This window comes from Epinephelus fuscoguttatus, linkage group LG19 (genome assembly GCF_011397635.1).
Source record: "Epinephelus fuscoguttatus linkage group LG19, E.fuscoguttatus.final_Chr_v1".
Lineage (NCBI taxonomy): Eukaryota > Metazoa > Chordata > Actinopteri > Perciformes > Serranidae > Epinephelus > Epinephelus fuscoguttatus.
This window is the reverse complement of record NC_064770.1, coordinates 25,620,907-25,633,786: the sequence shown is the minus strand read 5'-3', so window position 1 is coordinate 25,633,786 and position 12,880 is coordinate 25,620,907. Positions and strand designations below refer to the sequence as shown.

The window sequence follows — 12,880 nt, the reverse complement described above, 5'->3', positions numbered from 1 at the left end:
TTAAATCTATATTATTGAAAATTGTATCAGAAACAAAGTAAAACAAAATGATGTCCTCCAACAGAGCAGTGTTTCAGTTCCAGCGCTTTTCACTGGAAGGGAGCTATGTTAATGACTAGTTTTGTTTTCTTTGTTTTTATTTTTGTTTGTTTTTTGACATGCTAAAATATTACCACGGTCATCTAGAATATATAACGTAAAATCAGTATCAACTTTTTAAAACTGAATTCCCCCAGTGAGGGATTGCCGCTAGGGGGCAGTAGTTAGCCATTTTAGTCTTGGAGGAAATCTCGCGATAAAACCGCTATATAAAAGCCGGCGAGACTTCTCGTGGTTCTTCTTCCTGTTTAAACGATCACGTAAGTTGGACGGAAGCCCGCATTTTCCGATCAAAATCCTACTTTATCTCACACATCCTCCCGCCTAATATATTTGTTATACTTACAAAGCTACACATAGATATTTAATTTCAAAACCTTGTTTGTATTTCCGAGTACAATGTGGCAGAATTTGAGATATATTTGAAAATATTGAAGAAAAGTCCTCACGGTTAAACATGGCGGCGGTGGTCGTTTTCTGTGAGATAAACGGGGTGGTTACACATGTGTTTGCTAGCTTTCGCTGTAGCTTTTACAGGAGATACTCATTTTTATCTGTCTTTTGTCTAACAGCAAATGGCGGACGACGCCGGTGGTAGAGGAGGTTTTCGCGGAGGTTTTGGCGCAGGTGGCCGCGGCAGGGGCCGTGGACGCGGCAGAGGCCGTGGCAGGGGCCGCGGTGCCCGGGGCGGCAAGTCCGAGGACAAGGAAGTGAGTTCAATACGTTATAGTACCCTAATTGCAGTGTATGTAGTAAGAGAGTAGCCTCTATTTAGTAATGTCACGAGGAAATTGTCAATGACACGCTCTTGTCTGTTGTCAGTGGGTGCCAGTGACCAAGCTGGGCCGCCTGGTTAAGGACATGAAGATCAAGTCCCTGGAGGAGATCTACCTGTACTCTCTGCCCATCAAGGTAAGCAGTGAATGAGGATGACCATAGTGACAGACTGCTAACTGTCGAGCGCTCTGATACTGTCATGGGAGCGAAGGGAGGTCTTACACATGTTTTGAGGTGCATTAGTGATGTCCCCAGGATGGTCCTGTTAATGTAAAGATCAATACCACTGTGTGTATTGTTCCCCAAAGAAAGATTAGTGCTGATGATGTTTGAAAACCTAATTTCCGATACACTTAAAACTGCTTTACATGTATTTCCAGAAACTTTACATTCTTGAAATTGTCTTACAATGGAAGTTAAAAAGGATTTATTGTGTATGAAGTAGGGATGTGCATGATTAGTCAAAGAAATGCTGATAGCTGGCACCAGAAATTCAAGCCATTTAAACTGTGTTTTTGAATTGATATGTGCAGACATTAAATGCACAGTAAAAAGATGTCTCATTGAATGAGTTGTGGTGTTTTGTAGGATGATATGCAATCTTCATAATGCAAGGTGCAAAGTGCCACACATTTTGGTAGCATTTAAAATAAATTTGTTATTGAAAAGTATATATTTTAAATGGCTCTTACAGTATACGCAGTATTTTTTTCTGACACTGTCCACTGTTATACATTAAATTGTGTACAGTTTTGAGTTTTATTTTTAGGCTAGTTCGGTAGTCTTATTTTAGATGCCAGGGAAATTGGTCATTGGGAACATCGCTAATATGAACATGCACACTTGTGGACAAATACAAGTGAAACATCCTTTATTCAAAGATGCTCAGGGGTTTCATTTGTAAGAAATGATGCTTGGCTTATTTGATACATAACTGTATAGACATGCATGCAGCACACTATGTTGGATGTTATATTATGGTATAACATCGCATCTGTTTACTTTATCCCTGCAGGAGTCTGAGATCATCGACTTCTTCCTGGGTTCTGGCCTGAAGGACGAGGTGCTCAAGATCATGCCTGTCCAGAAGCAGACCAGGGCTGGTCAGCGCACCAGGTTCAAGGTGAGTTGTCATTAACTCTGTAATAAAGGGTTTATTTTGTCAGTTATAATCACATAAGTTTTATTGGTGCAGATGTGACATTGTTGGCTTTTGTTCACAGGCCTTTGTTGCCATTGGCGACTACAACGGCCACGTGGGTCTGGGTGTGAAGTGCTCCAAAGAGGTGGCCACAGCCATCCGTGGTGCCATCATCCTGGCCAAGCTGTCCATCGTCCCCGTCAGGAGAGGTTATTGGGGTAACAAGATCGGCAAGCCCCACACCGTGCCCTGCAAGGTGACTGGACGCTGCGGCTCTGTCCTGGTGCGTCTCATCCCTGCCCCCCGTGGTACTGGCATCGTGTCCGCCCCTGTGCCCAAGAAGCTGCTCATGATGGCTGGTATCGATGATTGCTACACCTCTGCAAGGGGCTGCACCGCCACCCTCGGCAACTTCGGTAAGATTCTTTTGATGGTTGTCTGTCTTAATCTGTGTCATGTCTGGTTTTCTCCTTGCTCTGCTCAGCTTCACCTCTGCAGTGGTGTAGTTGTCGTTATCAGGAGGGAAAGAAATGAGTATTGTAATGCACGGCAGAGAGACCGTTATAGTGGTCTCCTCTGTTCCCCTTTTCAGTGCTCTACATTGTTTTTAAAAGACTGCAGCACTATCATGTGCATAAAGTTCTATCTTAAACATCTCATGATTGTTTCTTTATTTCCTCATCAGCCAAGGCCACGTTTGACGCCATCTCCAAGACTTACAGCTACCTGACCCCTGACCTGTGGAAGGAGACCGTCTTCACAAAGTCTCCCTACCAGGAGTTCACTGACCATCTGGCCAAGACTCACACCAGGGTGTCTGTTGCGAGGGGACAGGCTGTCCAGGCCGCTACCTCCTAAACTTTTTGTACAGAGAATCGTTGAATAAACGTTCTGAAACAAATTACGTGTGTCATGTATTACTTGTGCATAACTGATGACAAAACAGGGCTGTTGCTCAATATCAAGGAGCACCTCTAAGCCCAGTAATTAAAAAAATGACGATAGGAGCACAGTGAAATGTCAACAGGTGAAATATTTGTATTTCAGCCAGACTTTTTACTATGAACATTGGCACTTAGGGGTGGATGGTGTGTAAGGGTCCTCTTTCAAGTATGTAATTATATCACTGATACCAGTATGCTGTGATATTGATGATACAATAACCTGAGGAAGCTCAAGTGAGGTGTTTTTTTGTTTGTTTTTTTTTAATGGTTAAAATGACCAGACCAGGAATCTGGCTAATTAAGCAAATTAAATGCTTAAATTGAAAACTGCAGGTCCAAAAGTGTCCAGTGTCCTTACCTAAATTGTCAATTAGATGTTAAGTCATTAGATTGTCTTCAGTTTGAGAGGCCTTAATTACCACAAATACTTAATTGAACTTAACCATTTTTTTAAATTTCATTTTATCAAAATAAGTGAGTCCACGCAGATATTTTAAATCTTTAAATCTACCACTGAACCTCATTTCATACATATACTTAAAACTGTTGGTGAAATGTAATTAATGTAACTCATAACTGGATTCCTTTATAAAATTGCGTCTAAACAGAACTTCATATTTATCTGCAATGCTTGAGTAAGCGTAAGATTTGTCCAAAAATCTGTAATATATTTGATTAAAAATAATCTCAAGTGTCTTAAAAGGATTAAATTCAAGTGTCACATGCAGACACCTTGACAAAGTAAAATATGTCGAGTTAAGTGAGGGAACACTGTACAGGTAACAATCTGACAAATTCTCTGTGAACCCCTATTCCTGAAGGTGTATTGATTATTTCAGCTAACATCTAAAAGAGAAAAGCTGTTCATCCTCCATCACTTGTGGTTGTTCTAAAGACCCAGTAAACTCTTACTGTTCATGAAAGTCACTTGACAATATAAAGTTGCTGCACCAACTTGCACAGTTGCATACAGCTTGATTAATAATTTTCCAGCACTGAGACATTCATGCATGCACAGTCACAAATGGCTAGGTGTGTGTGTGTTACTTTGAGGACAGAATGAACAGATATGATTTATCACATAACATTTTATTTTACAATTATTACACAGGACAGATTGTAGGGAACTGTTTTTAAGCACTCTGGGCCTGAGCAGCCATCATTCGCTCTTTTTGCTTCATTAGACATTTTCTGCCACTGGCGTATGCTCCCAGGTCTCCATCTGGAAAAAGGACAATCATCAGTTTAACACATGTAGTCGAAGTCAAAAAAGTTAAGTGCCAAAATAAGGCATGCCAATGTCCAACAAGTAATTACTTTCATTTTCCTGTAATTAAAACGTCAGAAAAATGTCCACCATTTCCCAAAACTAAAGGTGATTGCTTTATATTTCTTTTGTCAAATGTATATAAAAACTGAAAAGAGCATTAAATTCTCACATTTCAAAAGCTGGAACCAAAGAAATACTTCTGACAACTGTTTCAGGGCAACAACAAACAATATGTGTTGCATGATTTACTGTTGTTGTACGATAACACACATCTTGTGACTGTATTCAGGCAACAGTCCAGTGTGACAGAACAGGACGTGTGTTGCATTCATAAATGTTTCCACATTTCTTCCTGTTACACCTCACGTGTCCAAGCTCCAAACAGCGCAGTACTTACAGCGTGACATGAAGCTCTTGGTCGCCTCGTTGAACTGCTGTATTTCTTTGGCACAGTTCTGCTCGTAGCTGGCTCCCTCTCTCTGCTGACAGGCCCTCATACGCTCCTGCACTATCTTCACAATCTCCTGGTCCACTTTGCTGAGAGGTGAAGACAACGACACGGGATGAAACTCCTCAACTGTATCTCCACCCTGACTGCTATAGCCATCTAACAGGTGTATGGATTCACTTTTGAGTCCTTATAAACATACACATTTTTACACCTACTTTTGTCTTATGATGGAAGCCTTATTATTCAAAAGAGGCCGGACTAATGCATGGCTAAACATCTGTGGGCACATGAATATTAGACACATGTGATTGTCGAACATCACATTCCAAAGCTATGCAAATGTATGGGCTGCACAACCGTTTCAACACTTCCGGAAAGATTTTCCAAAAGACACTGGTAAGATTTGTAACCATTCAGCTACACACACTGTACAGGCCGCTGAGGTTCCTCCTTATCCAAACCAAAAAATAGGTCCATGGCTTACTTTATCAAAACAAATAATTGTTTATTTCTCACACTTTACTGTACGTTTTAGTCTTGTATTTTATGCCTGCATTTATTTTCTAATCTCTTGCTATTTAATGGCTGTTTTAATTGTATATAAACGTCATTTTATAATGCGTCTCTTTTGCACATTGATGTGATGTTTTAAGTAGAGCATGTGGAATAACCTTGTTGCTCAAATGTGCTATACAGAGAAACTTGCTTTGCTTTGTGCATGGGGATATTTTTGTGTTGTCTCAAAGCTGAACACACAGATTTGTCTAAAATATGGATAAAATTGAGCTATGGGGCCTCTGCTAACCTCCCCAGTTTCACCTCCGCTCTTGACATTGTGTTTATATCCTGTTGCCTTCAGGTGCCCATCAGGTACAGTGCACACTGCAGAAAACACATGCCTTCATGCATCATGATATTTCATCCACAGGTCCAGAAACCAACTAATCCTATTCTGGGATAACCTTTCCAAGGTTTGCAGTGTGTTAAGACATCACCACGACTTGGCACAGGGCTAATCCACAAGACAGGGCTTCACGACTTGATAAAAATGCAGGAGTTGCCCATCTTTTACTTTAGATTGTGATGCAGAATTGCCACAAAGTGGAAGTGAAGCTTTTGAGGGCCCTGGGGGTGTGGGAGCATGGAAGGCCTGGCCTTCACCTGCAAAATGCCACTAAAGTTAGCATGTACTAACCAAGGAAAATATATTTTCCTCTGTATCGACCAGGAAAAGACTTAAAATGACCTCAAAAAGATGCAAAGGAACTGCAGAGAGACACAAAACAACTACAAAACGGGGGCAAAGCAACCACAAAGTTTGTATTTTTTGCTCCTAGGAGCCCACTGTCCTATAATCCGCCCATGTCTGATGGTGCAGGGCATTTGACACTTAGTACAGTTAGTAATCCCACCATGTATATGTTGTATTCTAAGTGAACAGTATATTTTGTATACGTGCTATGTATACTAATTGTACTAATTATCACCCATTGAGCATCTTGTCCAACGGGCTGAATACATCCAATCTCATCTGCATCCCTTCATGTTACTCACTAGTCTCTCCTCCACTGCATCTCAGCCTCATAGTAGCAGACGTAGTCTCCCTCCTGGCACTCTGTCAGGTCAGGAACACGGCGAAACTTCTGGTGGTAGTAGACGGGCCTGTTTTTAGACCGGATGCTGTCAACAACATCTGGACGAGAGGGAAAAACAGTTCAGGGCATTAGTAAGACAAACCTACGCAAGACCATGCAGGTTGTACTGCGATTCGATGCGTCCAAGAATGACGCTAGCTAGCACAACACCTAGCATAACGTCACATAGCTAACGAAATACGTCAGTTAATCAATTACTGTAACAAATTAGGACAGTGTGATTCATTAAATGTTACATTTCGCAAGAAAGAAGCAGTGATAGCACCGTAAAAGGTTTAAAACACTATTAACATGTCTCCTGGACGCTGTGTTGTTGTGCTAGCCTGTTAGCACGGTTAGCTCTGTTAGCTTACCTCTAAATGTGGTGACAGGAAGGTCCACGGAGTAGTAGAAGAGTTTAGTCAGAATCAGAGCCGGGTTTGGCAGACCTGTCTCCTTCTTCTCAGCCGGAGTCTGCCGCGGAGGCTCCGGATATGCTCCCTTATCAAAGTCTGCAGGCATCTTGCCTAATTTTGACAAGGACTAAAGAAATCCTACAATTCGACCTCAGCAGCTCTCCTTTCCGAGGAGGCGCATGCGCAGTAGACACAACATAATGGCGAAGTAGAGGTCAAAAAATGTAAAACTTTAATGTTGTCTAGATACGTATTTTTTCCAGATTATTTAACAATTATTATTTGTTACAAAAACTACCACAAACGAGGAATTTAGCATAAGCCTAAAAAACAGTGTTTTTAAAACATGGAGGTCGAAGGGTAAAGGTCAGGGGTGGAACTGTAGTACCATGATTATCCAGCAGGTGGTGCTGCAGAGCATTAAACATTTAACCACATATACACAGTCTAAAGCAGTAAGCATTCCTGGCACTTAGAGGTGTTTTGATATTAGTCATCAAACAGCATTTAAAGCTCCAGTCAGTGTGTAGAAGTTAGGGGTATATATTGGCAGAAATGGCATATAATATAATAAGTATGTTTTCTCTAGTGTTTAATCACCTGAAATAAAGAACTGTTGTGTTTTCATGACCTTAGAATAAGTCGTTTATAGCTTCATAGGGTGTGGGTCCTTGTCTGGGGAGATCATCATGTTGCACTGTCATGTTTCTACAGTAGCACAGAAGGGACAAACCAAACACTGGCTCAAGATAGGGCCATTCGTATTTTCCCGTCAGCCACCACAGTTAACACCCCCTCAGCAACAACTGTGTTTTTAATGTGAAACTGCTATACTGTTTTTACAGGTGTAAGTGGTAAATGAACCTGCACTGAATGGGCCTTTCAAGTCTTCTGACCACTCAAAGCACTTTTACACTACATGTCACATTCACCAGTTCACACACACATCCACACACTGGTGGCCGAGACTACCCTACAAGTGTTCATCTGCTATGCACCTTATACACACTCACACGCTAATGGAACAGCCTTTGGGAGCAATTTGGGGTTCAGCATCTTTAGGGTTCAGACCAAGGATGCTTCCACACGCAGACTGGAGGAGCCTGGGATCAAACGACCTATCTTCTGATTGGTGGACGACCTGCTCTACCTCTGTCCATTTGTTTTGGAGAGGAAGAGGCCTATGCAGACAATTCAGCTCCCAGTAGAAACCTCCTAAACAATAAACACTGAAAGAATTTTACCAGGAGAAATTTCAACTGGTTGCAATGTACAGTCTTCACCACTAGATGGAACTAAACCCCCTAAATCTAACACTGTTTCTTTCAAATGCCAAAAAATGTGTTGTCCACAGAAGATTTTCCTTGCCTCCATCTCAACAGCAAAACACCATAACTGCTGAATTATAATCATTCTCTATGAAGATATCATTGCTCTTTAAAGACAGAGAAAAGACTGTATCCATCCTAGAGCAGACCAGGTGAATGTTGGCCCCATGACAATAAAAACCTTCCTCTTTTCTCTCCTTTCTTGGTCATGTGGTTCCTGTCCACTGAGCCTCCCCACCTCCTCAGACCTGAGATTACCCTCGTCCCTCCTCCTATCTTCTCCTGTCAGAACTTGGCAGAGATTACCTTGTTTGAAAGCGAATACGGCTCCTCAGCTGGGCCAAACACAAAATTAGAGCTCTTACACTCTGTATCATCTTATGTATGACCCTCACATCAGCACTGGACCCTCTCTCTCTCTCTCTCTTTCTATCCCTTGGCCGGACAGTGCGCGGACATGGTCAGTGTCTCTCATATTTTTTGGTTCTTTTCTACTATAAAGGATACATGAATTAATAGTTTTGTTTTGCAGTCTTTGACTTGAACTACTTGTGTGTGTGGTTTATCACTTTGTTTGGCCGTCTAGTGTTTATAAAGGGAAGATTAAGCATATTGAAAAGTTATCTCGTAATGGCTGCCTCTGAGGAGACCACGTGGAATACTGAAATGGCGGCTTCTTTTTATGTTGCATCCCATCATCGTGGGGTTGTTTATTATTTGGCCGGTGCTGGATTTCTAAATCACATAAAATGTGACATATCAATGCAGAGGGTACAAACAGATGGCCTGGACACACCTGAAGGTTAAGGAACTGTTACAGCATATTTTTTTGATATCCTGTTTCATTTTATTACAACTTCTGGAGGCCTGTAATGTCAGAGGATTAGAACATCTGAAGAGTTCATGGAAACAGGAGTACACACAAGGATTGATGGTGTCTCTTCTTGATCTACCACTGCAGTTCTTAAAAAGTTACTGTAATATTTCTGGGTTAAGCTTCCTGAGTTTCATTTTAATAACTAGTGTATCCTTGTCAGTCTCACCGCAAGTTCCATGCACCCCGTCATGGACACATGGGGTTCCTGCCCCACAAGCGTAGCAAGAAGCACAGAGGCAAGGTGCGCACATGGCCCAAAGATGACCCCAGCCAACCTGTCCACCTCACTGCTTTCCCGGGTTACAAGGCTGGCATGACCCACACACTGAGGGAGGTGCACCGCACTGGCCTCAGTATGTATGACCAGACTTACAACAGCATGGGTGCATGTGAGGATGGAGGAAAAAACATTACCTCTGAGTGATGTTTGCTGTTTATTTGAGGGGATAATGGGCTTATAAGATCAAGTGTTAAAGTACCCTACAGTTTTTTGTACAGATTTTAATGGTAAGAGTTTTTTGTGTCTAAGTGACAAATGTGTTGAGCAAAAGAGCTTGTATTTGTCACTGACAGGCACAGATTGTAATTCTAAGTGTCTGAGAGCATTATGGAAAGGATCCCTAGAGAGGTTGACCTTTTTGTTAAAGAATAAGATCCTTTTTGTTTAACCTTTAACAGCACCGACATTGCAATTGCAAAACCCACCAGACTCCATCTAAATAAGCAGTAATTTTATCATTGTAAAACACACTGACGTCAAATTTTACAGGAACAAAATAAAGCTCACAAAAGCCATCTTGGTTCATCTTTCCACTGTTTCAACAATCACCAACTCTGGTTTGGTTGAAATAAACCCAGTCATTGACCCAGTTAGATGGAACGTATGTGGCTCTATGCATGCTAAAATGACTGTTTATTTAAATGGAGTCTGGTGGGTTTGGTGATAGCGATTTCTCAGTTGTTTCTGGTTAAACGAAAAGGATCTTACTCTTCAACAAAAAGCTATTTCTCTCTAGGGATCCTCCCCACAGTGTTGCCAGATACCTATAAGAATAATCTGATCCTGTCAGTGGCAAAAACAAGCACCTTTAATGGACATAAAAAGCCTGTTTTGTGGATGCCAGCTGCAGCAGTCTTCTCAATACTGGACCAGTTTCAAAAATTGCTGCTCCCATTAGTCACTTAAAGCATTGCAAATGGAATCCAGGTTGAAAACTACAAAGTTTCCCTCATAGTGGCTCTCATACTGTTCTGTAATTTGTGATGGGGTCAAGCGCAGCCTAGAGTACATGCTTTAGTTGCCATCTATTTTGCTTATTTTTGCCTTTCTGTGCTGTATATTGTTCACAAATCATAAAATGCCACTGTTAAAATGTCATGCTTGACAGTTAAAGTTTCTCAGCTGATAATTATTTTCTATGTTCCTCTCACAGAGATAGCAAAGCGTGAGGAAGTAGAGGCGGTTACCATAATAGACACTCCTCCAGTCATTGTAGTGGGGGTCGTGGGATACATTAAGACTATCCGTGGCCTGCGCGCACTCAAAACCATCTTTGCTGAGCATCTCAGTGACGACTGCAAGCGCAGATTTTACAAAAACTGGTGTGTGATTGTGTGCAGCAAATTGAGCGTTGCCTTAACGACAATGTATCTACATTGAGCTCTCCTGTATTTCAGGCACAAGAGCAAGAAGAAGGCCTTCAGCAAGTACAGTAAGAAGTGGCAGGATGAGACGGGAAAGAAACAGCTGGACAAGGATTTCTCTCAGATGAAGAAATACTGCTCAGTGATCAGGGTGATTGTTCACACTCAGGTAGGCCGGCCAGTTTACAACTAAATGCCAAGTGCAATCCAGTTTTAGTGTCTCATTCCGTATCATTTAGACTCCACTAGTCCAATGATTGGCAGCTATTCACTTATGTATTAGCAGCTATTGAATCCACCTCTGCAAAAGGGGCAGAAGTGTCAGAGGTATCCACCTGACCACATGCAATGGAAAGAAAAGCTGCCACATCCTAAATCCCCCTGGTGCCAAGAGGCAAACAACCCTGGCTACAATGCTCCGTCTGGTGGGAGCACTGGAGGGTGCCATTTCAAATAGCAGTTTAAAAATAATTCTCGGGGCAGAACCTGGCTGCTCACCCAGACTTTGCTGAGGGGAAACCTTTACCTTGGCAGCAATCAATGTGAAGATCAGCCAACTCTTAACAGTGTTGCTGGGAAGATTTTCTGTCCAGGTTACAGCTCAAGAAATGAAAATACGAGTTCAAACATGATCCTGCACTAAATAATAACTCTAATTATACAAACACTTTATAATTAGAAAAGCTTTTCTAGATTTTTTGGACTCCTTTCAGCTATAGTTAACAGGCGTTTCCATTTCCAGATGCGATTGCTGCCCATATTGCAGAAAAAGGCCCACATTATGGAGGTGCAGCTCAACGGAGGAAGCATCTCGGACAAGGTGGACTGGGCTAAGGAGCACCTGGAGCAGCCTGTGCCTGTTTCTACCGTCTTCACCCAGGATGAGATGATTGATGTCATTGGAGTCACTAAGGGACATGGCTTTAAAGGTTGGAAATGATAATAATCGTGGAGGGAAAACTATTATATTGTTCAAGCTCAGACTAGCTGTGCCAGTCCAAGGACTTGTACAATAAATGCACTCGCTTATATACTTGTTTCTGGCTCTTTCGGCTGATAGGTGTGACAAGCCGCTGGCACACAAAGAAGCTTCCCAGGAAGACTCACAAGGGTCTGAGGAAGGTGGCCTGTATTGGAGCCTGGCACCCGGCCCGTGTGGCGTTCACTATAGCTCGTGCTGGTCAGAAGGGCTACCACCACCGTACTGAGATCAACAAGAAGGTGAGCTGAGAGTTAAGAGTACAACTCCGATCACAAGACTTCATCTTGTGTCCATATGTGTGCTCCTCATGTCCTCATGTGTCCTCAGGTCTACCGCGTTGGTAGGGGCGTGCACATCCGGGATGGAAAGGTGATCCGGAACAATGCCTCAACTCATTACGACACCAGCCAGAAGACCATTTCGCCCATGGTACTCCCATGTTTTGAGACTAAGATATGCACTAAAGAAAGGCTTTTTAAGCAGCCCCATCTATGATGTAATAACCACACCTGCATGGCACACTTTAACACTGCACAGAGGTTTATCTACTGCATAGAGGTTGATGGTGATGTAGCACTGCTGGTATAATAATATCCTGTAAGGTCTCCTATTTTCTCTTTTCATCCTCAGCACTCCTTATTTACTCTTAATTCCCTTTTTTATCCATTTTTAGGGAGGCTTCCCCCACTATGGTGAAGTGAACAATGACTTTGTGATGGTGAAGGGCTGCGTGGTCGGGGCTAAGAAACGTGTCCTCACCCTCAGAAAGGTACAGCGTGATTCTGAGAGTCTAATTTTAGATCTTACAGGCAGCTCACAGTATAAGTGCACAGCCGTAGCATCTAATTTTCTTTAAGTACAGCTTGTCAGTATGTGTGCATCTTCGTGTCTTTCCTCCCCCATAGTCTTTGCTCATGCACACATCCCGCAAATCCAAGGAGACCATCGAGCTCAAGTTCATCGACACCACTTCCAAATTTGGTCACGGCCGCTTCCAGACTGCCCAAGAGAAGAGGGCATTTATGGTGAGTGTGAGAAAAGTTTGGTGCATGCACAAATCTGATTACTAGGACATTCTCCAGCTTTAATATAATCACTGCTTATCTCCCTGCACTGTTTTAACACTGACCTCTGGTTTACCTGCAGGGGCCACTGAAGAAGGATGCCCTGAAAACCCTGCCGGAGCCTCTGATTGAGGAGGCCTAAAAAAGATTTCTCATATCTTAATTCTCACAATAATAAAACAGAGTTTCAACTACACTGTGTATTGTTGTTCCATGTACATTAGCAGGGGTGATCCATAAATGCTGCTTGTGT

At 42.3% G+C, this 12,880-nt stretch overlaps 3 protein-coding genes across 3 annotated transcripts; 2 read left to right on the top strand and 1 right to left on the bottom strand.

The window, feature by feature from the left end:
- Positions 1–322: 322 nt before the first annotated feature.
- On the top strand, positions 323–2,918 carry rps2 (ribosomal protein S2). Its single transcript, XM_049562461.1, has 6 exons — positions 323–359; positions 672–809; positions 922–1,011; positions 1,892–1,999; positions 2,100–2,433; positions 2,703–2,918. Exons 2-6 carry the CDS (start codon positions 675–677, stop codon positions 2,873–2,875), a joined length of 840 nt encoding a protein of 279 aa, XP_049418418.1. The 5' UTR covers positions 323–359; positions 672–674; the 3' UTR covers positions 2,876–2,918.
- Positions 2,919–4,031: 1,113 nt separating this feature from the next.
- ndufb10 (NADH:ubiquinone oxidoreductase subunit B10) lies at positions 4,032–6,926 on the bottom strand. Its single transcript, XM_049562468.1, has 4 exons — positions 6,691–6,926; positions 6,237–6,375; positions 4,629–4,768; positions 4,032–4,183 (listed from the first exon to the last, which is right to left on the bottom strand). The coding sequence occupies exons 1-4, from the start codon at positions 6,836–6,838 to the stop codon at positions 4,095–4,097; spliced, it is 516 nt and encodes a 171-aa protein (XP_049418425.1). The 5' UTR covers positions 6,839–6,926; the 3' UTR covers positions 4,032–4,094.
- A 1,503-nt stretch (positions 6,927–8,429) lies between these two features.
- LOC125880146 (60S ribosomal protein L3-like) lies at positions 8,430–12,823 on the top strand. The gene is given in 11 exon segments (XM_049562449.1): positions 8,430–8,480; positions 8,482–8,520; positions 9,098–9,290; positions 10,371–10,539; positions 10,615–10,750; positions 11,324–11,510; positions 11,642–11,802; positions 11,891–11,992; positions 12,237–12,332; positions 12,469–12,588; positions 12,710–12,823. Coding segments are annotated over 11 exon segments (1,299 nt in total). The 5' UTR covers positions 8,430–8,444; the 3' UTR covers positions 12,770–12,823.
- Positions 12,824–12,880: the final 57 nt, after the last annotated feature.